Below are 26,311 nucleotides of genomic sequence, written 5' to 3'. Positions count from 1 at the left end.
GGGGGGGGGCAAACAGCCCCTGCATTATATTTCAGTAAAGCTCTGAGGAGGAGGTGGCCCAGGCCAGTAATAAGCCCAGGAGTTGGGCCTGCCTGTGCACCCCCTCATTGTTTTAAATTCCTCCAGGACCTGGCCCACCCAGGGGCTTTAAAAAACTAACACGGGATACCACGCTTGTTTTTTTTCAAAATTCGTGCCACAAATTCTTGGCAATGCCTCAAATTTGCAGCAAAGATTTTTTTTTTTAAAGTGTTTTTTCTGCCCTGGCAGGGTCCCTCTGGGACCCCAGCACTAGAGCTAAGAGTGTCCTACAAGATCCCTTTTCCTTTGTTTTGCGTTTCTTGGTGGGACTCCCAAGATGGCTACTACACTTCCTGGTTGAAGTGTTGGCAGATAATCTGAGCTCTGCATTTCCCTGCACAATCTTGTCAGTATTCGTGAAGACATTGTAATGGATCAACGGCCCTAGATATACAAATATATTTTCCCTTTAATTTCTCAAAAACTACTGAACAGATTTGCACCAAATAAGTGAAAGCACAATCTGCATACCGAAAGCTAGCTTTCGGTCAAATTTGGTGTAATTCCATCCAGTGGTTCGGGTTGTAGTCGTGTTCAAAGCTCCTATAGGAATTAACATGGGAAACACACTTTTTTTAATTCCCCTTTTCTCAGCCCCCGCTTGATGGATCACCCTGAAACTTACTGTGCGCAACAAGAATCACCTGCACACTTTTTTGGGAAATTTTGTCAAGATTCATCAAACGGTGCCAAAGATATAGGCAAGTCAAAATAAAGTTTTTATATGACATGGTCCTAACTATAACTACCTAGTGGTTATATAATATGGAAAATGTCACTAACCCAGTGTACATCTGTTCATGGCATGTAGTGCTGCAGATTCACATGCTATGCATATCCATTCCGACATCTAGTGTTGGGCTCGGAGTGTTACAAGTGTTTTTCTTCGAAGAAGTCTTTTCGGAGTCACAGGATTGAGTGACTCCTCCTCTTGGTTCCATTGCACATGGGCATCGACACCATTGTTAGATTGTTTTCCCACAGAGGGTGAAGAAAGGAGTGATAGAGTATATAAGAGAAAAGAGATGTCCATGCAAATGTGTATATACATATGTACAAATGTTAGTAACTTAAAGACTACAGGCTTCCGGGGAGGAGGGAGGGTGCATGTGAATCTGCAGCACTACATGCCACAAACAGATGTACGTGCTATGCATAGACTACAAAGCAGTTAGTCCTCCCAAAAAGCGGTGGCTAGCCTGTAGGAGTTGAAGTTGTTTAAAATAATGTTCTTAAGACAACTTGTCCTACAGTGGGTTGTTGCTGTGAGAAAACATCAACACAGTAGTGTTTAGTAAATGTATGAGGGGTTGACCATGTAGCTGTTTTACGTATATCAACCATTGGTATATTTCCTAAAAAAGCCATTGTTGCACCCTTCTTTCTTGTAGAATGTGCTTTAAGAGTGATTAAAAGTTTTCTTTTTGCTTTGACATAACATGTTTGTAAACATCTAACAATCCATCTTGCTAAACCTTGTTTTGATATAGGATTGTCTGTATGTGGTTGTTGGAAAGCAATAAAAAGTTGCTTTGTTTTCCTAAACTGTTTAGTTCTGCCTGTATAGTACATAAGAGCTCTTTGTAGATCTAGGGTATGAAGAGCTCTTTCTGCCACTGAATCTGGCTGTGGAAAGAAGACTGGCAATTCCACTGTTTGATTGATGTGAAAAGGAGATACTACTTTTGGTAGAAATTTTGGATTTGTTCTTAGTACAACCTTATGTTTGTGTACTTGGAAAAAAGGTTCTTCAAGAGTGAATGCTTGTATTTCACTAACTCTTCTTAAAGAAGTAATAGCCACAACGAAGGCAACCTTTCATGTTAAAAATTTAATTTGGCAAGTGTGCATGGGTTCAAAAGGTGGTCCCATGAGTCTTGTAAGTACAATATTTAAATTCCATGATGGAACTAGTGGTCTTCTGGGTGGGATGATGCGTTTTAATCCCTCCATGAAGGCTTTGATAACAGGAACTCTGAATAAAGAAGTATGTTGAGTAGTTTGTAAGTATGCAGATATTGCAGTAAGGTGTATTTTATGGAGGAAAAAGCTGTAAGTGGATCTATGGTCTTAGATTGACAATAGTAGACAAATTGTTTCCACTTGTTTGCGCAGCACTGTCTAGTAATGGGTTTGCATGATTGTTTAATGACTTCCATACATTCAGATGGAATATTTAGGTATCCAAATTCTATGACTTCAGGAGCCAAATTCCTAGATTGAGAGCACTGGGGTTGGATGCCTGATTTGACCTTTGTTTTGTGTTAACAAATCTGGTCTGTTTGGGAGTTTGGAGTGAGGTACTACGGATAGGTCTAGTAGTGTTGTGTACCAAGGCTAAACTGCCCATGTTGGTGCTATGAGTATCATGCTGCGTGACGTTTGACGAAACTTGTTGACCGGAAATGGAAGGAGTGGAAGAGGGGGAAAAGCTTAAGCAAATATCCCTGACCAATTGATCCATAGAGCATTGCCCCTGGACAGGGGATGTGGGTGTCTGGATGCGAAGTTTTATCATTTTGTGTTTTCGCTTGTTGCGAATAGATCTATGTCTGGTGTTCCCCACGTTTGAAAGTACTTTTGAAGTACTTGGGGGTGAATCTCCCATTCGTGAGTTTGTTGCTGATTTCTGCTGAGGACATCTGCCAACTGATTGTCTATTCCTGGAATGTATTGTGCTATTAGGTGAATTTGATTGTGAATTGCCCATTTCCAAATTGTTTGGGCTAGAAGGGACAGTTGAGATGAATGCATCCCTCCCTGTTTGTTGAGATAATATAAGGGTGTCATGTTGTCTGTCTTTATGAGAACATTCTTCTGTTTGAGAAGAGGTTGAAATGCTTTTAGAGCAAGGAACAATTCTAAGTGGTTTATGTGTAGCTGTTTCTGTTTGACATCCCATTGCCCTTGAATGGTGTAATTGTTTAGGTGAGCTCCCAAACCAATCATTGCATCTGTTGTAATTATGGTCTGAGGCACAGAGTCTTGAAACGACTGCCCCTTTATTTAAACTGCTGCGATTCCACCATTGAAGGGACATATGTGTTTGGCGGTCCATCAACACTAGATCTTGAACTTGACCGTGTGCCTGTGACCATTGTTGTGCAAGGCACTGTTGTAAAGGCCTCATGTTTAATCTTGCATGTGGGACTATTGCTATGCAAGATGCCATAATTCCTAAAATCTTCATGATAAATCTTACAGTGTATTGTTGATTTAGCTGTATGAGTGGCATTAGATTTTGGAAAGCTTGTATCCTTTGGATACGCTAGAGCTAGTTGAGTATTTAGGATAGCACCTAGATATGGTTGTACTTGTGCTGGTTGAAGGTGTGACTTTTCGTAGTTTATTGAAAATCCCAGTGTGTGCAGAGTATCTATCACATAACGTGTATGTTTTTGGCATTGTGTACGATTGTTTGATTTTATTAGCCAATCGTCTACATATGGAAAGACATGGATGTGTTGTCTTCTTAAGTATGCTGCTACTACCGCTAGACACTTTGTGAACACCCTTGGAGCTGTTGTTATGCCAAAAGGTAACACTTTGAACTGGTAGTGTTTTCCTTGTATGACAAACCTGAGGTATTTTCTGTGAGCTGGGTGGATGAGTATGTGGGAATACACATCTTTGAGGTCTAGAGCAGTCATAAAATCTTGTTTTTGTAGCAGTGGAATAACATCTTGCAGAGTTACCATGTGAAAATGTTCTGACAAGATGTAAAAATTGAGGGGCCTGGGGTCTAATATTGGTCTGAGGTTGCCATCTTTTTTGGGAATTAGAAAGTATAGTCCTTGTTGGGACTGTGGAACTAATTCTATTGCTTGTTTGAGTAGTAGAGATTGAACCTCTTGTTGTAACAGAACTGTATGTTCTGGGGATAACGTGATATCTTGGTGGAATATTTGGAGGGGTGTTTATCAATTCTAGGCAATAGCCATTGCGGATAATTGATAATACCCAGTTGTCTGTGGTGATATTTTGCCAATGAGAGAACTGCTGTAGTCTTCTCCCCACAGGAGATGTGTGGAATGGAAGGGAGGGAAGGAAGTCACTGCTTTGATTTTGTGGTGTTGGTTGTTTAGAGGTTTGGAATTTACCTCTATTTCTAGAGTATGGACCTCTATATGTTCCTCTATACCCACCTCGTTGATACTGGGTTTGATATGGTTGCTTTGCTTGTGAGGTAGAAGCCTCGGAGGATTGTGCTTTGATACCCCCTCGAAACTGAGGCCTGTGAAATGACCCCCTATTTGGTGTGGTGTACAAAGCACCCATTGTTTTTGCTGTATCCAAGTCTTTTCTTAATTTCTCTATTGTAGTGTCCACTTCTGGGCCAAAGAGGTGCTGTTTATCAAAAGGCATGTTAAGCACAGCCTGTTGAATTTCTACTTTAAAACCAGAGGAGCGTAGCCATGCATGTCTTCTGATTGTGATGGCTGTGTTAACGCTCCTTGCAGCTGTATCAGCAACATCAAGGGCAGATCTTATTTGATTGTTACTAATGGCTTGCCTTTCCTCTACCACTTGTCGTGCCCGCCTTTGGTGTTCTTTTGGGAGATGATGTATAATATCCTGCATCTCATCCCAATGGGCTCTATCGTAGTGGGCTAGCAGCGCTTGTGAATTAGCAATTCTCCATTGATTTGCTGCTTGGGATGCAACTCTTTTCCCCACGGCGTCAAATTTTCTGCTCTCTTTATCAGGAGGAGGTGCATCTCCTGAAGACTGGCTATTTGCCCTCTTTCGTGCTGCACTAATCCCCACTGAATCTGGAGGCACCTGATGAATAATATAATCTGGGTCAGAGGGTGCAGGCTTATATTTCTTTTCTATTCTAGGTGTGATGATTCTAGATGTCACAGGCTCACTAAAAATTTGGTCTGCGTGTTTTACCATGCCTGGTAACATTGGGAGGCACTGGTACCTAGAATGTGTTGAAGATAATGCATTAAATATAAAATCTTCTTCCAATGGCTCTGAATGCATTGTTACCCTGTGATAAGCTGCAGCCCTGGCTATGACCTTGTTGTATACTGTGGTATCCTCAGGTGGAGATGGTTTGGATGGGTAAGTATCTGGGTCATTATATGGGATGGGATCAGGGTCATAAAGATCCCATGGGTCTACTATGTCTGCTTGTGAATGAAAAAAGAGTGTGTTGGAGAAGGCAGTGGTGGAGGGCTGGTGTGGGGGGAGACAGATAGTTGTGGAGAATGAGGAGGAGAAGTATGAGTAGGTATTGGCTCCTTCTTTTGCACCTTTGCCGGTGGCTGTACAGTGTCCAGTTCCTCTTGGAAAGCCAGATTCCTTTTTGTTTATAAAGGAGGTGCAGTAACAATCCTTCCTGTCTCTTTATGGATGTGTATCCTAGATTGTCTCTCATCCATAATTTGTGGAATGGGCTCAATGTACGACTCTTCCTCAAACGTTTTATGGCTTTCTCTTTATTTCTTAGAAAGTCCTTGCTCCTCTGTATATGATGTCTTCTTCGGTTCCAAAGTTTGTTGTTTTTTCGGTACTGAAAATGTTGTGGAAGGTCTCGGCTCCGAAGCCGACTTTCAAATTTTCGACTCCGAAACTTGGGGTTTCCTGCTGGAGTCTAAAATGGAGCCCTTTATAGTTTTACTCGACTCCGAAGTGGACGGAGGAGTGGCCTTTTTCAGCGCCGATCCCGAAGTTTGGTCGCCGACAGTCTTTTTCCGGGCCGAACCATGGCCTTCTGGCAGTGGTGTACTGAAGGCCTTAGAATGTTTTTTGTGTAGGGGTGCAAGGGCAGACGTACTCACATGCTGGCCAGCTGTGATGGGTCTGTCATCCTCGGATTCCTGTTCGGAGTCTGTTTCTCGGATGGAGACTGCTGTCAGCGCCTGTTCTTCTTTAGTGATGTCGAGATGTTCACTGTTTTTTGACGCCATTTCAAGTCTTCGGACTCTGCGATCTCTAAGAGTCTTTTTTTAACGAAACGATCGACAGGCCTCACAGTTTTCCTCACAATGTTCTGGAGAAAGGCATAAGTTACAAACCAAGAGCTGGTCTGTATAGGGGTACTTCGCATGGCACCGAAGGCAGAATCGGAATGGAGTTCGATCCATCAGGCTTTCCTTGCGGTAGGCCTGAATAGGCACGAGTTGGAAAATGTTGACGCCTGCCTCTGGGACGAGGGGGAAGGGGGAGGAGAGGGAGGGAAGAAAGGAGGCCGGGGAGGTAGATGTAGTCAATGGCTGAGGGGAGTCCAGAAAGGGCGTTTACCGTACATAGCATGTTTAGTGCGGGTATATTGGACATGGTGATGTCCAACCAAGTTTTTGTGAGGGTGCTGGATTAATGCCTATGTCCTTACGAGTTAGGCGCGACAGAGTAGGTACTCAGGGTGGCATGTCATCTGATTTGGCCTCTACCTTTTTCAAGTATATTTGCCAGTCAGGAGGATTACCCAGTGCCGAGCATCTGTCCCCTCTGCTATTTAAGGCCTGTTGTTCTGCCAGTATACCTGATCTTAAGACTGTCGCCACCGTCAAATCGGGGAAGGCAGGGCTGCTTTCTCACGCACTGCAATACTGCATTTGGCCAGTACCAATGCCAAGTCATTGAAAATATATTAATGGGTTTACGTGCTGTGGAGCGGGAAGTGACACTCAGCAGACAGCATAGACCATTGTCTAAAGCTCGGAGCCTGTAGCCTCGGAAACAAACTGATCCCACTATGTCGCTGAGGGGGCGCATGTCCAAACCCAAAAATTAGCAGGGGAGGTCTGGCAGCGAGGGCAGGAGTTGGTCGCCTCCAGATATATAAACCCGCTACTCTCTAGGGTAAGGTATGTGTGGTGAAACTAACTGAATTCTGTGTATTTTAGTCTAGCATTAGTGGAAGTAAGTTTGGGGTCTCCTAGGCACTGTGTCCATTGTAGGTAAAGCATAATAGTGAGGGCAGATTCCCAGTATTGACGGAATGATTGGAGTGGTGTCATTCTGTCAGTGCCCAATGAACTATAGAGAGGTGACAGCACGTCATACATTCATTTGGTAACAATGCCTGGAGGAAGAGTGATATCACAGGTTTGTGTGTTTTGTGGCAGGTCATGTGCAATTGCTGTGTGAGCGCAGCATAAATAAGGAAGGGTGGAATGCTGTAGCCATCCACCAAGCTTTCAAACGTACTAAGGATTTTATCTGTGAAAAAAATCACCCCATGTGTTGAGGCCTGCCTCTGACCATGCAGCAGCATCGGGCCGCATCCGAAGGTTGGAGCAGTCTGGGAGGGCCCATAGCGGCAGCTCCATTGCATGTGGAGGATACCGAAGGTGTTTGGACGTGTATTTGACCCAGCATGTTTTCACTGTGCTAATTAATATATTCCCACCACCTTTAGGAACCTTCTTGTGTGAGCTCAGTAGCCACCATAGCACTGTGTCCAATGTGCAGTCCCACAGCCAGTGGCCCAGTTGAGTTTTAATCCTTCCCGCCAGCCATCTGGTAGGCCATTGCAATTGGGCCGCTGCATAATAATATTCCTAATTTGGGGTGCCTAGACATCCTTTGTCCACTGGAGTGTTTAATTTTGTAAGTTCCACTCGTCTTCCACCACTGCCCCACATCAGTGCAACTGATAGCGAGCGCGCTCAAAGAACAGTTTGCAATGCACCAGATAATGCACCAGAACGTGATTAGTGGAAAAAAATGCAATGGATGGGGCAATATCAACATCTTGGAGATGGCTATCCGGCTTGTCGATGAGAACGACAGAGATGGCCAGAATGGGAGGGAGGCTCTCAACCGAGACAGAGCCCTGCCTACGTTGCCATCCACCAGGTCTTTATCCGAATGATAAATACATATAGGTACTTTATGGATGCACAGCACCAGGGGAGAGGGGTGCATGGCAAAGTGTGCTGTTGCGCCTTGGTTGGGAATGTCAGGGGAAATTACTAGGATTTGTTCCAATTCACCCGAAGCCCCAATATGCCTCCAAACTGTCACAGAAGCTCCATAAGACCAGAGAGTACCGAAGCATTATTCCTGAGATATGTCAAAGCATCATCCACGTAGAGGGAAATTATATGCCATCTATGGTCTACAAGTCAAGTCAACAGCCCGCATCCTGAGCGGGCATGCAAGAGGTTCCATGGCCAACGCAAAGAGTATTGGGGATAGCGGACAGCCCTGACAAGTGCCACTTTCAATGTTAAAGGGGCCTGATACGATTCGTCTACTTTTGACCCTGGCGGTGGCAGCGCTATATAATGCGGCCATACTTTGGAGAAAGTTTGGCCCATCCCGAATCTTGCAAGTACCTCTTTAAGGGATCCCGATGACTGTGTGTCAAACTCCTTCTCTATATTTAGCTATGCCACCCAAGGGTCTGCAGCGCCCAGTCCATTAACATAATTAGTCTACGTATGTTCAAGAATGTGTTACTGCCATGTATGAACCTGTTGTGCTCGGAATGCACCACCTGCTGAGCTACAGCTATCAACACCTTACCAAGGATTTTAAAATCTGAGTTTAATAGGGAGAGAGGACGATAGGAACCCAGTTGTAGGTAGGGCATCTGTCCTTTTTTGGCAGGACCACCAACACCCCTTCTCTTACAGAGGGAGGAAGAACTCCTGCTTCATAGGTCGAGTTGAAAAAATAACGGTTGTGGAGCGAATTAGTACTCAAAGGCTGAGTAGAACTCAATCAGCCAACCAGCTGCGCCTGGGGTTTTACCCTGTGCCATCTGCTTAATTACTTTGTTTATTTCTGACTCCGATACAGGTGCCTCCAGTTCTGCCTGCTGGGAGGCTTGTAACGAGGAAGGCATATTCCATCTAGGACTGGTCAGATCAGTGCTGGGTCTGCCAGCTGTGAGGAGGTGTAAAGCCTGGTATAGTAAGAACGAAAGGTGTTGCTGATGGCATCCTGAGTGTTTTGCAGGAGAGCCGTTTTGTTATAAATGGCTGTTTTTGGGTCCCTAGGGGAGGTTGAAGGAAGGAGCCAGGCCGATAGTCTTCCCACTTTATTGCCTTCTATGTGTTTTCTCGACATTTATTACCTGTAATCTAGTGTGTCTAGCGCCTTCAGGGTCGTCTATTGTTCGAATCTCGATTATGCAAGCCGTGCAGCTACAGCACGGTCTGTAGGAAGCAACTGTTTGTACTGCTGAATGTCAGTTTCTATTTCGGTAAGTTTGTTATGTAGCGCTACTTTAGAGCCATATGACAATTTAAGTGTATGCCCACAGAGAACTGTTTTAAATGCGTCCCATTCAATACAAGCACTTGATGCCGCACCTTCATTGTCTTTAAAGTATGAACTAAATGGTAGCACGAAACACTGAGTCATATAATGATGCTGCGGGGAGTCGCCATGTGGGAATATTGGGACGGGCACACCTCCACATCAGTTAGATTTGTAGTGGATTGTGATCTGATATGGTGCACCCCAGGTATTCAGCTCTGGAAACCGTTGATAGTGCTTCCTGACTGCAATAGAAGATGTCATTCCTGGTATGGAGGTCATGTAGACCAGAGTGGAAGGTATTCCCTGTCAATGGGATGAAGGCAGCACCATGCCTCTGCTACTTGTGAATTGGAGGGCCAGTTGAATAAGTGATGTGCAAGATTTATGGACTACGCACCTGGTATCGGTGAGCGAGAGTGATCAGAGTAAGGTCGGGATCCAAAGTCCCGCCACAATAACTAGGGGCCAAAGCATTGTGTAACAGTGCAGGTGTGAGGGATCTTACGAATGAGGCCTCAAAGCCAAATGAAGGCTATGGGGAGCCCATCCAGTGTGCCCTCTAGGATGGCATATCGCCCCTCGGGATCAATCTTTGTGGCACTTCCAGCGCTACCCAATTAGGGGCACCTCTGGCGTATCGGAGTACCCGGTCTCCACCAGCGTGCCTCGTCAGCGCTTCCATATGCCCTTAAAAGTCTGGGACAGCAAGGTGGGTCTCCTGTAGGAGCGCTATTTGTATCTTACGTCTGCGCAGGCATTGATATACTCTATGGGCCATATGTACGTAACTATTTTCTGCTTGCAAAAGGCTCAATTTACAGAATCGGCCGTTTGCTACCAGAAAATAGCATTTTGGTATGTTCCAATGCTATTTTGCGATTTGGTAATCTATCTACTGAATCCCGAAATAGGTTTGCTAGTCACTATTTGTCACTATACTTCAAGTTGGTGGTAACCCATTCGCAAACGGTAAGGGGTCCCCACGGTACCCCATCTCCTTTGTGAATGGAAGCGAAAATATTTTTTAAGAGCAGGTAGTGATCTCACAGATCACTGCCTACTCTGAAAAAATTAAAAGAAAACTTTTCATTTTTTTTTTGCTTGAAATGCATCCCGTTTTCCTTCAAGGAAAACGGGCAGCATTTAAAAAATAAAGGGCTAGATGTATCAAAGGATTTTGCATTCGCAAACATTGCGAAACGGTAAATTCCACCGTTCGCGAATGCAAAATCGCCTTTCAGGATGTATGCAATTTTAGGGAATCGCAATTTTTTGCGATTCCCTAAAATTGCAACTTTGAATTTTCCTTTAAGGAAAACGGACTGCATTTACAAAAAAAAATACTGCTTTATTTAAAAGCAGTCCCAGACATGGTGGTCTGCTGTACCCAGCAAGCCACCATCCCTGTGAGTGCTGCCATTCCCAATGGGGTCGCAAATTGCGACCTACCTCATAAATATTTATGAGGTAGGTCATTTGCGACCGCATTTGGAATCGCGAACAGTCACTGACACTGTTGTACATCTGGTTTTGCAACTCGCAAATTGCGAGTCGCAAAACCTGATATTTGTACATGTGGCCCTAAGTAACAGTCAATCATGGAATCACTAATGATTTGTGGGTTAGTGGCTGCAGGTGTACAACAACACTCTGAAGGGGAGGGTGCTCGCAATCCGCGGGTTGGATATCGGTGTTACACATGCTGCTCCACCTTAGTGACCGCCTGAGCCTTTTCTCTGGCAGCCTGCTCCGTCACTGAGCCCAGCGCCTGGTTCTTGCCACGGGGATTCCATCGCTGCTATGTCGTCCATTTTGAGGGGTGGTTGGCCGCCTCCCCGGTTGAAGTAGCTATACTTTGCGTTCCATCCAGGCCCAGATGTCCATAGTGCTTGGGGATTCCTCATACATTTTTCAGAGCATGGCTGGAAATTACAACACGTATTTGATGTTGTGCTCTCTTGTGCAGCCCCCCTCCCCTTACAAAAATACACAGCCCTAGGGAAAGGGGTCCACAGGGCCTAAAGAGGCTCGGTGAGGGGGCTGCATAGTCCCTCTCCCCTTTATTTAAATAAGTAGCCCTAGGGAATAGGTCCCCAGGGCCTCATAAGGTTCATGTGGCCCCCTCCCCTTTTGACATATATGTACGGCCCTGGGGGATGGGGGATACACATGCTATTTGTTACCATTGTTAAATGTGGGTTCTGATACCTCTCCTTTTCCGCAGCAATGGTAGCATAGCATATTAAACTCTGTGTTGGGCCTTATGCCATGCCAAAACCAGGATGTAAAGGATACATTTTTGCAGTAATTTTAAATCACATCAATGAAGACAATAAGGAGATTCGATTTCCTGTGTAACTTTAATATAACAAGCAATCTGTGAGGCCCTAAACAGTATTATTCTCATGTCAGTTTTGTTGTACTTTGCAAATAAGGGATTGACCATTTCACAGTATTATTACATGTTTATTAGTGCAGTTGCTAAAACAAATATGTTAATAGGCCAAATTTATGTTAACTTTGCGTTACTTAGTAAACTCTGATTTGCGTTGAACAGTACCTAGCACATTAACACTTTGCGTGAGATTTGCATCACAAAAGAAAACAAAGGTATCTGGGTTTATACAAAATGTAGTACTTTCTTACCTTTCTGTAGTACTTTCTCGTCTTTTTACTACAGATAACAAACCTGTCGACCGTTTATTAATTTAAAACAATGTTTATTTATGGAAGCTTAAGTTAGCATAACTAGCCAACAAAAAAGTATTTAATGGGCCTGAGGCATGTTTGCACTGACAGATGAAGAAAACGTGGCCTTTAAAAGTTGCACAAACAAGTATACTATGTGCACGTTTACCCCTCTTCTGTATGTTTTCTTTCATTTAAAATAGTAAAATTTGGATCCATTTCAAGGTATTGTGGTCTTGTACTATATCTGTGTGTTTTAGGAGGAAGCTAAGTCAAGATGTTCTCACATGTTGCAATAGCTGATCAAGGCAGTTGCTACCACAACTGCCCTTGTGTTAATTTTTACATGGTTTAAATTTCTTCAATAATGAAATGTATTTTCCCTTGTTTGTAGTGTAATGGGGATCATCATTTATTAATTATTAAGGTGGTCCCTACAGTATCCTGTTTTCTATGATGTCGAGGTCATGTATTTTTGATGGTACAGCTCTATGATACCACTTCACGCTATGTTGTGTCTGTTCTTCTCTGGAACTATAAAATGTGCCTTTCCTGGGATGTGTGCCAGGGCTTTCCTTGATTCCACACTAAGCAGTCACCTTGTTGGACTGTTACCTGCATTTAAGTTTAGACTTTTGCTTTGAACGTTGGACTGTCTGCTGATTTATCTCTTTCCTGCCTTACAAACTGAGTAGATTTATGCGCGTTCATGAACTATAGTATGATTATGGCTGATTCCCTTATGTTATGACAGCTCACAATTGGCTTTAATTTTATACATTATCGTGCTGATTTGAATATGACTAACAAACTACACTTTTCCTTCTGTAATGATTCCTAATTTTGAATTAAATACTATGGTTTTGACTTTGAATATTGGCCTGTGAAGGTTATCTTTAATTGCACTAGGTCTTCCGCCCGGTCCAATGAATCGGCCCATTGAATCTGTTGGTGCAAAACCCTCACACAGTTTAATCCAGTGCATAACATACTGTTTTCAATAAGCATTTTGTATAGACTGAGCTGTCAACTTAGAAAGAAAAACAACTTCATGAGCAAAGTAATTCCCAAGGTACAATAATGAATAAACATTTAATGCCAATGTAAAACTTTCTTACAGCACGGAGAAGCTACGAGGAAAAAGAAGAGGAATAGAACAAACATCGTGTGGCCTGAGGATGGAGTCCACTCCAGCAGAAGATGTGAAACCAGGTGGGCTCGGAGGGCTGTATGAGACATGTGTTGCTTTTAGTTAGTGTTTCTCAGACACATACTTGCACTAAGTGTGCGAGACTGCGAGTGCTGTACCTTCTGGATCCGAACATGATGCTGATTTGCATTCAAGTACTTACGCGCCCATCTTTTTCTCAATGAAAGGTCGGGATAGCTGCACTTTCTGTGTATAGCGATTCCGTACGCTCCTTTTAGTTCTACCGGAATACGATGCTCCTTTTCGAGGTTTGATGCAGTGACTACAAAGACAGAAAATGTTTTAAAGAATGGGAATGTCTTTAAAAGTGCCTTTTAAGTAAGGCTAGCTCAGTAGGTCATTTTGACCAGCGGTTAGCAGGTAAACAGCTTCTTAGATCCCAAAAACCAACTGGTGTCATTGCAAGTCTCGGAAAGATCTACGGGCACCATTTTCAGACGTGATGCCCAGACTACTTAAAGGAAATCACCACTACCCATACTTTTCTCTCTCACTGCACCTACTATGAAGGAGTCACAACTCTTAATACAAACCCCATGTTAATAAAGAAAACAAAAGCGAAACAACTCCCATAACTCTCCTATAGGAAAATATATATGATACCTCTTTACATACAATAATCCTGGTCACGGTCAAGTCCGAAAGAAGCCGGACCTTCGGCTTGACCGATGAAATCATCAGCCACAAATGCAGTAACAAGCCGAATTTATCACAAACAACCACATTTCATTTGAAGAATACCAAAGCACCCTATCCCCTTAAGCGTGAGGCATGTTCTTCTTCACCTAACAACCAAGCACCTTACAAACATACGTGGAATAGTCCAAATATAGACACCCTATATAGGCACTATTGAATTCCTTCTGAAAATAAATACCCTTGACTCCTTAAGGCAATTAAATGGTGGAATACATCTCTCAGGACTTTTAACCAGTGGTACAGTTACTCTGATGGAGAAGCAGAATTTTGAAAAGATATATGTGGAGACAGTACTTGTGTTCTGAATGGTGAATTTCAAAGTAAGACCAGTTACTCTGTCCTTGCTAAAAAGGCTCTTAATACAAAAGAGAAATAAATTCACCCACTCTTCTACCCCAATTTACCAAAAGAACTGTATTCCTAGTGAAAAGCATAATGAATCTCCTGCAAGTGCAGAAAAGGATGAACTTGTAAACCCCAAAGAACTACAAGTGAAATTGTTGGGTTCATAAATAAGTGGAAAGCAGTTTCAGTAAAGCAAATTTGTAGTTTATTAGAACATTGGAATGTTGGGAGCTCCATTGAAAACAGTGGAGTGCTTTGGGCTTCTAATGGCTGGTAGAAGCCCAGAGCTCCAACATTCAAATGCTGTTGTTCACAGTTGTTGCTGTGAACAAAGCCTCACCAAGCCCGAGGGATTTCAATCCCCTTGGGCTCCAGAAGGCCTTTGTTTTATTTATTAGAGTATTCTGCCCTCTAGTGGAGGAATGTTTAATAGTCTTATAGCCCTCCGTAGCTGGGCTATACAGGCATTAAAGTCCCGATCCCTTGTTAAAGGCCCTCGCCTTCAGCTCTGGCCTTTATCGCTGGAGCGGGCCTTCAATGGCCGGCACAGCTCGCTATTGCACTCTAAAAGGCTAAATTAGGGCAACCACAAGATGCATTTGCCTTCAAAGACTCCCCCAGTAGTGACTACCTCTCAGTTTGGAACATTAACCCCAACATAATTCTTGAAATAGACTTGAACCATGTTACACCTCACAAATGTGAACAGGATCAGGCACTACATATTCTCCCCTTTTAATAAAAAATAAAAATAAAACAAATCATCCCCAAAAAGAATAACAAAAACACAACTGGAATATAACACATTAAATATAATGAAATCCTTAATAGTTGAACACAGGAGTTATCTTTCTTATGCTACAAGTTGAGATCAACCTATAATGCACCTATCCACTTTTTTGGAATGAAAACTACACAACCAGATATAGTAGCACAATTCCTTGCACCTCTTCCTGTGTTCCGACTGAGCCAGCAGCGAAGGTGAAGTGGCAGTTGACAGGTTGACTCTCACCTGCTAACCCTACCTTTTGAATAGGGTAACTGGAATTATCATCACAAGTGTAAGGAAATGGCTCCCTGTTGCAGTTACTCCCCCACTTTTTGCCTGATACTGATACTGATACTGATGCTGACTTGACTGAGAAGTGTGCTGGGACCCTGCTAACCAGGCCCCAGCACCAGTGTTCTTTCACCTAAAATGTACCATTGTTTCCACAATTGGCACACCCCTGGCACACAGATAAGTCTGTTGTAAAAGGTACCAGTGGTACCAAGGTCCCTGTGACCAGGGAAGGTCCCTAAGGGCTGCAGCATATGTTGTGCCACCCTAAGGGACCCCTCACCTAACACAGCCACACTGCCATTGCAGATTTTGTGTGTTGGTGGGGAGAAAAAAGGCAAAGTCGACATGGCATCCCCCTCAGGGTTCCATGCACACAAAATACTGCCTGTAGCATAGGTAAGTCACACCTCTATGGGCCTTATAGCCCTAAGGCAGGGTGCACTATACCACAGGTGAGGGCATAGCTACGTGAGCAATATGCCCCTACAGTGTCTAAGTCTATTCTTAGACATTGTAAGTACAGTGTGGCCGTATTAAGTATATGGTCTGGGAGTTTGTCAAAAACGAACTCCACAGCTCCATAATGGTTACACTGAATACTGGGAAGTTTGGTATCAACCTTCTCAGAATAATAAACCCATACTGATGCCAGTGTTGGATTTATTTAAAAATGCACACAGAGGGCATCTTAGAGATGTCCCCTGTATTTTACCCAATTGTTCAGTGCAGGACTGACTGGTCTGTGCCAGCCTGCTGCTGAGAGATGAATTTCTGACCCCATGTGGTGAGGGCCTTTGTGCCCTCTGGGCCAGAAACAAAGCCTGCTCTGGGTGGAGGTGCTTCACACCTCCCCCTGCAGGAATTGTAGCACCTAGCAGTGAGCCTCAAAGGCTCAGGCTTCGTGTTACAATGCCCCAGGGCACTCCAGCTAGTGGAGATGCCCGCCCCTCTGGACACAGCCCCCACTTTTGGCGGCAAGTCCAGAGGAGATAATGAGAAAAACAAGGAGGAGTCACCCACCAGTCAGGACAGCCCCTAAGGTGTCCTGAGCTGAGGTGACCCCTGCCTTTAGAAATCATCCATCTTGATTTTGGAAGATTCCCCCAATAGGAATAGGGATGTGCCCCCCCTCCCCTCAGGGAGGAGGCACAAAGAGGGTGCAGCCACCCTCACGGACAGTAGCCATTGGCTACTGCCCTCCCAGACCTAAACACACCCCTAAATTCAGTATTTAGGGGCTCCCAGAACCGAGGAAGATAGATTCCTGCAACCTAAAGAAGAAGAAGGACTGCTGACCTGAAGCCCTGCAGTGAAGACAGAGACGACAACTGATTTGGCCCCAGCCCCACCTGGCCTGTCTCCCTACTTTGATGAAAACTGCAACACTGACGTATCCAACAGGGACCAGCGACCTCTGAAGCCTCAGAGGACTGCCCTGCATCTAAAGGACCAAGAAGCTCCTGAGAACAGCGGCCCTGTTCAAGAAACTGCAACTTTCTGCAACAAAGAAGCAACTTTAAAGACCCACCGTTTCCCGCCGGAAGTGTGAGACTTTCCACTCTGCATCCGACGCCCCCAGCTACTTTGGACCCAACTTTGAACCCTGTAAGTGTTTTACTTACCTGTGAACTTAACAAATACTTACCTCCCCCAGGAACTGTTGATTTTTGCACTGTGTGCACTTTTAAATTAGCTTATTTCCATTTTTATCAAAAGTGTACATGCGATTGTGATTATTCAAAGTTCCTAGAATACCTGAGTGACATACCTTTAATTTGAAGTATTACTTATAAATCTTGAACCTGTGGTTCTTAAAATAAACTAAGTAAATATATTTTTCTATATAAAAACCTAGGAATTGTCTTTGAGTGTGTGTTCCTCATTTATTGCCTGTGTGTGTACAACAAATGCTTAACACTACCCTCTGATAAGCCTACTGCTCGACCACACTACCACAAAATAGAGCATTAGAATTATCTCTTTTTGCCACTATCTTACCTCTAAGGGGAACCTTTGGACTCTGTGCACACTATTTCTTACTTTGAAATAGTACATACAGAGCCAACTTCCTACAACAAGTCTCTTCATCATCTTCCGACCACTCCCAAGGGGCATCTGTTACACTGGTAGCTTGCTTTCGACACACCTCACCCTTGCATTTAGAAAACTTGCAAAAATGCCACCTCTTGCCATCACTGAATTTTGCCGAGTTAGTCAGCAATTTAATTACCTTCAGAGGTTGTGCAAATGTGCTACTTCTTTGCTTGACATGTCCCCCCCTCCATGCACACCTATAGAACTTCCTCAAAAGCCATAACCTTTGCCCTAGAGGTGTGGCTACCAGTGGTACAGCCAGTGCAGTGGGACTGGTGAGAGGGGCCCCAGCATGGTCTGCACCAGCTGAACACCTTGTTTTAGAGGCTGCCTGGGGCCTGGCTTTGTGTTCACTATTTGGGGGAAAAAAGGAGTTTGGGGGGTACAGATGGTGGAAAAGATAACTGAGAAATGGAGGAGAGGAAATGGAAACCAGACCTTAAAAAGAAAATGTGCGAACAGAGGAGAGGAAATGAAAGAATGGAAGGAGTTAAGGATCAGAGAGCAAGAGGAAAGATGTAAGGACTAGAAAAGGGACAAAAATGAGTATGACATGAATGAGAGATGAAAAAAAGGAGCAAGATGAGAGCGGGATAAAGACTTCCAGGGGAAGACAGGTAGAATCGAGAAGTTGGAGACCCGTAACCAGGGATGTGGCTATCATCAGTGCAAGAAAGAGTCAGAAATAAGAATTTCATGAATGAGAGACAAAAAAGAGAGAGAGACGGACCGGATAGGGAGGAAGGCATCAAAGGAAGCAAGGAGATGAGAGGGGGTGACTTCCAGTGAAAGACAGGTAGAATGGGGAACTTGGAGACCCGTAACCAGGGGTGTGGTTATCATTAGTGAAGCAGGAGAAGTGACATTGAGGCCACAAATGGGTGTGATTGGCCCAGTGTACTCAGCCAGTCTATTTTCCTTGCTTGCTTTAGGGTCAATGACACCCAGTGCCATCCACTATTAACTAAGTGAATGCAATTTTTATATTCTTCTCAAGTGCTCTGAGCTTTCTTAATATTTATCCTTAATGCATGAGGGGACTTCTCCTTTTGTCTCTCCATAATAATCCAACCCAAGTTGTTCTTGGTCAAAGTAGTGAAAGGTTCCCTTCGTCTCAAATTTTTGAAAGACCCTTCCACATCAGTATGAGATGTATTAATGTTTTGTGACCAAAAGCTAGTCCCAAGACATTGAAAATGTACTGACTACCGTTTAACGGTGGTTAGCAATCCGCAACACGGAAGAAGCACCATTGTACCGCTTTTCATTTGTAAAAAAATGTTTGTTGGTAGGTAGTAGTCCAGAGGATCACTGCCAACTTTCTAACAAGCTTTAAAAAATAAACTTTCTTTTTTCAACACAACACTATTTCCTTTTAGCTGCATTAAAAAAATGTATTTCATTTAAAGGTGATCCCAAATATAGTGGTCTGTTGACCCTACTAAGCCACCATTCTTGTGATGGTCACAATAGGAGTGAGTTTCAATTTGTGACCTATAGAATTAATTTCACGAAGGGAGGTCGGATTACGAGCCACACAAATTCAGAATTGTATAGACTGGCCTACTAGTACATGGGCTGGTTTAAAAAATTCAATAGAGGTTGCAGAAATAGCGATCACAAATTGTGACAATTTTTTCAATCCAGTACTTAGTACATCTGACCCACAATCATATCCCTTAAACTTGACAGTTGTACTTTTCTACTACCTCTCATACGAAATCCAGACTTAACAGCCAACTCACATTTTACCTTTGAAAAACTCCTCAATAATAATTAGTTTTATCTGGCCATCTACCCTTGACAAACTTTTGTACTTCCATGAAGGTGTCATCCCCACTTCCAACCACTCTTCATTGAAAACAGTATCAAAGTCGATCACATCCATGCTAACCACCAAGTATTTCGCCAAATCATTAGATGAACATTCTTTTGAGGGAATAGGGGTTTAGAAAATCAGTGACCGTGTTCTCAACGCCTGGAATATTTTCTATCCTGTAACAGTAATCAAACAATCTCATGTATATCCTGGCAATCCGAGGAGAAGTCTTTGATAGGTCACTGGTGGTTCAGATCTTAGTAAGTGGTCTCAGTTCTAATCTGAGAACAAAGGCTGAACCCCTGACATACTGCGTGACATACTGACAAGCTCCATTTGGGATGACAGCACCAAACCTTTTCCATCCGCCATCCGTGGGTATTACATTATTGCTGTTATTAAGATCAAAACTTTGAAGTGGAAGCACTTTACAAATGACCTCCTTGGAAGCTACAAAACTCCCTTTAATTGTACTCAAATCTGCATTTATCCTTCAATAACGATCATACAAACTTATAATACAACTCTGATATACCCCAAAAGGATTTCAAATGCTCCTTATCTGTAGAAGAGGGGCCATTCTTAATCCCCTCACCAACTCCCTTTTTGGCACAATACCTCTCTCACTCAGCCCAAGCCCCACGTAAGTTACAGATTGGATAAAAATTGAACTTTTAAAGTCCAGCTCTTCCTAATATATTCAGTGCTTTCATATTCTTCCCTATTTTACCAAAATGTTATTTTGAAAAAACACAACACCTTTGCTGTCCCTGGAAAGCTGGTACAAAAGTCCTGAAAATACAGCGGATGAAGAAACCAACCCAAAACGTTCAGTCAAAGGATGTAATAAAAACTGTAAGAATCGCACTAGCCTGATGCACGGTTACCTGGTGATAAGTAGGGGCCTGGTCTATGGTGGAAAACCATTTCACCCTCCCAGCCATGGACAGAATTTCACACATTTTTGGCAGAGGAATTTTGTCCAGAAATATCTTTTTATTTAAATCTCTCAAACGGATGCATAATCTAATTTTACCATTAGCACTCTGGGCACAACTAAGGGTTCCAACTAATCAGGAGAATCCTTAGCATATATAATTCCATCTTTCTGCAGTTTCTCAAGTTCTCTTTCAAGGTTATCCTCGGTTCCCATTGGAGTGTTCTTGAGTTTATGAGCCCTTCCTTGAGAATGATTTTTGTAAAACAAATAAAAAAATATTATTGGAAATGTCTTACACAGTGAATGTGTAAAGAACAAGTTACTTACCTTCGGTAACGCCTTTTCTGGTGGATACACTAGCTACCTGTGCATTCCTCACCTAAAGAATTTTCCCCCATGCGCCAGCATCCGCCAGAATTTTTTTTCTTCTAGTTCTGCACGTCGACGATGACGTCACAATTGCCCGACCCTCACGCGACGCCGTATGACGTCATCCAGGCAATAAGAGGTCCTCGTCGGCGTGCAGATGTCAGTTCTCACCATTTTTTACGTGCCTTTGAGGCGAATAGGTGAACATTGATACTACATCAATCAAAACTTATATACCATCATTTAATTCAACCAATAGAAAACATAACACGTAGAATTAAACATCCTACTGTATACAGTTCTACAATATCAAATATATCTATATATCTACATATAAATATATATATATAATTGTATACACATATATAAATAATTGCATCAGTATATACATATCAACAACACACAGATGCTCACCCAAGGAAATCTTGGTAAGACCAATCAGGCAACAGGGAGGCAGTGGGACTGTAAGGAATCCACAGGTAGCTAGTGTATCCACCAGAAAAGGCGTTACCGAAGGTAAGTAACTTGTTCTTCTGATGGATACAACTACCTGTGGATTCCTCACCTGAAGAATAGAGTCCCAAAGCAGTACCACACTCGAACCACAGTCAAACCAAGAAATCCTGCAGCACGGACTGTGCAAAATGGCTATCCCTCCGGACTTCAGAATCCAAACAATAATGTTTAGCAAACGTGTGGAGGGATGCCCAAGTTGCGGCCTTGCAGATGTCAACCACAGGAACACCTCTAGCTAAGGCCGAGGAGGCTGCCTTAGCCCTGGTGGAATGGGCTCTTAACCCAACAGGAGGTTCCTTCTTTGCTAGAGAAGGACACAATTTGATGCAAAGAATGACCCACCTGGAAAGCGTTCGCCTGTGGACAGCTTTGCCTTTCCTCTTCCCCACGTAACCGACGAAGAGCTGATCATCCTGTCTGAACTCTCTCATCCCGTCGACGAAGAAGCTCAATGCTCTTCTTGGATCTAGTTGGTGTAGCCTCTCTTCCCCCTTTGATGGATGAGGTGGAGGATAGAAGGAAGAAAGCGTGATGGACTTTCCTAAATAAAAGGGTGTAACAACCTTCGGTAAGAAAGCCGCCTTGGTCCTTAACACCACCTTGTCCCTATAAAAGGAAGTATATGGGGGTTCCACGCTAAGAGCCTGGAGCTCACTCACCATCCTAGCTGACGTAATGGCAACCAGGAAAACAGTTTTTTCAACTAAAAACCTTAAGGAACATGAATGCATTGGTTCAAACGGTGAACCCATCAGAAATGCAGAACTGCTAATCCCACTGCGGCATAACGAATGGAGTGGGCGGAAACTTGTTAGTCAGACCCTTAATGAACCTCAAAACTAATGGGGACTTAAACAAGGAGGGCTGGGCTGGAAGACACAGATAGTCTAACAGCGCGGACAAGTAACCCTTAACAGTCACAATGGCACAACCCCTCTGCGCTGAGGATAGCGCAAATCACAATGTCAGATAAGTGGGCACTTAAGGGATGAATTTGATTCTCTCCACATCCAGTCACAAATTTAGCCCACCTGCTTGCATAGATAGATTTGGTGGAATGTCGCCTGGCCGATAATATAACATCCACCACTTCTGGTGGGAGAGAAAAAGTAGTCAGATTGCCCTGTTCAATCTCCAGGCATGTAGGTGCAGGCTCTGGAGGTCGGGGTGTAGAACCTTGCCCCTGCGACTGTGAGAAGAGGTCTGCCCTGTGAGGGAGACGGCGCGGAGGGCACAGAGAGAGTTGGAGAAGGTCTGAATACCACACCCTTCTCAGCCAATCCGGAGCTATTAAGATGACTTTGGCCCGGTCTTGGCGAATCTTCCTCAGAACCCGAGGAATCAAAGGTCTGGGGGAAAACGCGTAAAGCAACCGGCCGAACCAGGACATCTGAAACGCGTCCCCCAATGCTCCTTGCACAGGATACTGGAGGCTGCAGAATGACAGGCAGTGCGGGTTCTCCCGAGTGGCAAACAGGTGTATCAGAGGAAACCCCCACATCTGAAAGATGTAAAGGACCAGGTCTGGATGAAGACGCCACTTGTGATCGGTCGAGATGTGCCGACTGAGACTGTCTGCACTTATGCTCAAAAGTCCGGCCTAATGGTTTGCTACCAAGCAAATCCCATGGTCCTGTGCCCAGGACCAGAGTCGCAGAGCTTCTCTGCATAGAAGGTACGACCCCACTCCTCCCTGTTTGTTTATATACCACATTGCGGTAGTGTTGTCCGTCAGGACTTGAATCGACCGACCGCGAAGGGAAGGGAGGAAGGCCTTGGGAGCCAGACGTATCGCCCGCAATTCCAACAGATTGATGTGAAACCTCTGTTCCACTGGAGACCAATGACCTTTGACCTTCAGGTCCCCCAGATGAGCTCCCCACCCTAGAGTGGAAGCATCCGTTATCACTGTGGCCACTGGAGGTGGTAGCGAGAACGGCCTTCCTTGAGAAAGGTTGCTGACCGCAGCCCACCATCGAAGATCTGCTGCAGCGTCTCTGGAGATCCTTATCGATTCCTCAAGACCCCCTTTGTGTTGAAACCACTGCCTGCTGAGGCACCACTGAAGAGCCCTCATGTGCCAGCGTGAATGAGTGACCAACAGAATGCAAGAAGCGAACAGACCGAGCAGATTAAGGACCTTGAGGACTGGAACGACCGCTCCATTCTGGAACATTGGAATCAATGCCTGAATGTCCTGAATCCGCTGCGGTGGAGGAAAGGCCCGATTCAATGTTGTGTCCAGTACTGCCCCTATGAACAGGAGGCGTTGAGAGGGCTCCATGTGAGATTTGGGCACGTTCACCGAAAAGCCCAGATCGAACAACAACTGGGTTGTCGACTGCAGGTGACGCAGCAGGAGGTCCGGAGACTTGGCTTTGATCAACCAATTGTCCAGGTTAGGGAATACTGCTATCCCCCTCCTTCTGAGCTCTGCTGCAACCACCGCCATCACCTTCGTGAAGACTCGAGGTGCTGAAGTAAGACCAAACGGAAGGACCGCAAACTGATAGTGTTGCGACCCCACCACAAACCGGAGATACTTCCTGTGCGACTTGAGAATCGGGATATGAAAGTAAGCATCCTGCAAGTCGACAGACACCATCCAATCCCCTTCGTTCAACACCAGAAGAACCTGTGCTAGGGTCAGCATTTTGAACTTTTCCTGCTTGAGGAACCACTTCAAAATCCTCAGGTCCAGGATTGGCCTCAACCGACCATCCTTTTTGTGGATCAGGAAATATCTTGAATAACAGCCCTGACCCCTCTCCTGCTCTGGAACCAACTCTACTGCACCTTTCAACAAAAGGACTAGAACTTCCAGTTGTAATAAAAAGAGATGGTCTTCCAAACAGAAGGATGAAGGGGAGGGATGGGAGGGGGAAACTCCCGAAAGGGAAGAGTATAGCCTTTCCCCACAATATCGGTGACGCAGGAGTCCGATGTTATTGACTCCCAGATGTGGAGAAACTGAGACAATCTCCCCCCTACAGGAGATGCATGCAAAGGGAGTGATGGAGGACTAAGGCTGCTTTCCCTGCTGCACCCCTCCGGAGGAAGAGGTAGAGAGAGTGCTGCTGGGTGGCCCCTCTGGTACTAACCCTACCCCTTCCCCTATATAACCTATAGGGGTGAGTAGAGGCAGCCTGCTGGCCTGTCTGCTGAAATCTCCCTCAAAGGGAAGAGGCACGCCCAAACCCACTGAACCTGCTGAATACTTGTGAAGGAGTGGAGACGGAGGCATGCAAGCCTAATGACTTTGCTGTGGCTCTACTCTCCTTGAACCGCTCCAAGGCAGAGTCAGCCTTTGTCCCGGAGAGTTCATCTTCATCAAAGGGTAAGTCAAGTAGGGTTGACTGGACATCGGGAGAGAATCCTGAAGATCGTAGCCAGGCATGCTTTCTTGTTGCTATGGATGTGCCCATTGCACTGGCCATGGAGTTTGATGTGTCAAGTCCAGATTGGATAACCTGAGCTTCCGCTGCCTGAGCGTCCATCAAAAGGTTCAGAACCTCCAGAGGCAATGCAGAATTTGTCTTGGCCTCGTCCACCAGGGCATAGATGTACCTGCCCAAGATACTGGTTGCATTTGTTGACTTCAGGGCCATGCTGCATGAAGAGAACACCTTTTTTGCAGATTGGTCCATTCTCTTGGACTCCCTGTCCGAAGGAACTCCTGGAAAAGATCCTGGAGCTGTGCGGGAGGAACATGAGGCCTGCACCACCAAGCTCTCTGGAGTCGGATGTCTTGACAAGAAAGCTGGATCTCCAGGAGCCACCCGATACCTCCTTGCAACTGACCTATTCACTGCTGTCGAAGTCACAGGCTTCTTCCACACCTCCATTATCAGGTCTACGAGTGCCTCATTAAATGGAAGAAGCGGCTCCGCCACTGCTGAAGAGGGGTGCAACACTTCCGTGAGAATGTTAGTTCTTATTTCAGCAGCTGGAAGAGGAAGGTCAAGAAAATCCGCCGCCTTCCTCACCACCGAATGGAAAGAAGCAGCCTCTTCGGTGTACTCCCTCGGGGATGCTAAGTCCCACTCCGGAGAAGTGTCCAACCCACTGGCAGTGTCCAAGCCCTGCAGGTCTCCCAGGGCCTCTGCAATCTCAGCCTCTTCCAAGAGCTGTTTCTCGTATTCCTGCTCCTCAAGCAGCCTCAGAGCCAATCTCCTGGAGCGCAGCCTGACCTCAATTCTCGGCATCGATAAGGCATCTGCTGACGCCGAAGACCTAGGTCAGCGTCGACTCTCGGATTCATCCGACGCCAGATCCATCAGCGCCGTAGGTTTCTTCAGCGTCGATTGAAGTTGTGGTGAACTCATCGGCGCCGGGGCAGCAGATGTCGTCGGCGTCACAGGCCTTCTAGGTAACGCCATCGTTAACGGCGCCGAACCAGCACCTCCCGTAGGAAGGAAAGGCCTGAAGGGCGTCGGTCTGTACGGAGCCGGAACACCCATGTCATATGCCAAAGGACCTGAAGGTCCAGACTGGTCACCTCCCGGAGCCATGCTGGCGAAGATGTTAAACATCGCATTTAGAAATGTGGCAGGGTCTGTACCTGGCGCCGGGAACGCCGGATATCCCTGTGGAGTCGGCGCCTGAGGTGACACCGGCGTCGGTTCGGGCATCTCCATCTGCGCTGGTGAAACCGCCGGATCCTGATGAGGATCGACCTCAAAGACAGACAGAGGAGATGTCGGAGAAGTAGGAGTCGTCCGAAGCGGAGGTGTTACCGTCGGACTAACCTCCCATGTCTTTCGGCGTCGAGCTGATGGCGACCTCGAGCGGGATCGGTCCTTACTCGAACGACGACGTGATCCATGCCGGCGCCGGGAGTCTCTATGACGCCTGTGTGATTTTGAAGATTTAGAAGAAGACCTACGATGGTTATGTCTTTCCTTCTTTGATTTCACCAAGAATAACTTGGCCTCCCGCTTCTGGAGTGCTTTCGGATTCATACGCTGGCATGAACCGCACGCCTCGACTTCATGGTCAGAGCTCAGACACCACAAGCAATTTTCGTGTGGGTCTGTCACCGACATTCGGCCACCACACTCCCTACAGGGTTTAAAACCTGATTTTTGTGGCTGAGACATTGTAACACTCGAAGTGAAACAGTAGCTCCCTGGAGCCTCAAAGAAAAAAACCATTACTCGAAGGCACGGAAAAAAAGGAACTGATGTCTGCACGCCAACGAGGACCTCTTATTGCCTGGATGACGTCATACAGTGTTGCGTGGGGGTCGGGCAATTGTGACGT

At 45.0% G+C, this 26,311-nt stretch overlaps 1 protein-coding gene across 1 annotated transcript in view; it reads right to left on the bottom strand.

Annotated features, from left to right (window-relative positions):
- LOC138299240 (E3 ubiquitin-protein ligase TRIM39-like) overlaps window positions 1–26,311 on the bottom strand; it is a 230,194-nt gene that overhangs the window by 148,014 nt on the left and 55,869 nt on the right. The window contains exon 5 of the mRNA XM_069237367.1: window positions 13,347–13,466. Coding sequence (XP_069093468.1) covers window positions 13,347–13,466 — 120 coding nt within the window. The remainder of the gene's footprint in view (window positions 1–13,346; window positions 13,467–26,311) is intronic.

The sequence above is a fragment of the Pleurodeles waltl genome, chromosome 6 (assembly GCF_031143425.1).
Source record: "Pleurodeles waltl isolate 20211129_DDA chromosome 6, aPleWal1.hap1.20221129, whole genome shotgun sequence".
Lineage (NCBI taxonomy): Eukaryota > Metazoa > Chordata > Amphibia > Caudata > Salamandridae > Pleurodeles > Pleurodeles waltl.
Note: the sequence above shows the minus strand (reverse complement) of the source record. Positions and strands in the feature narration are given on the sequence as shown.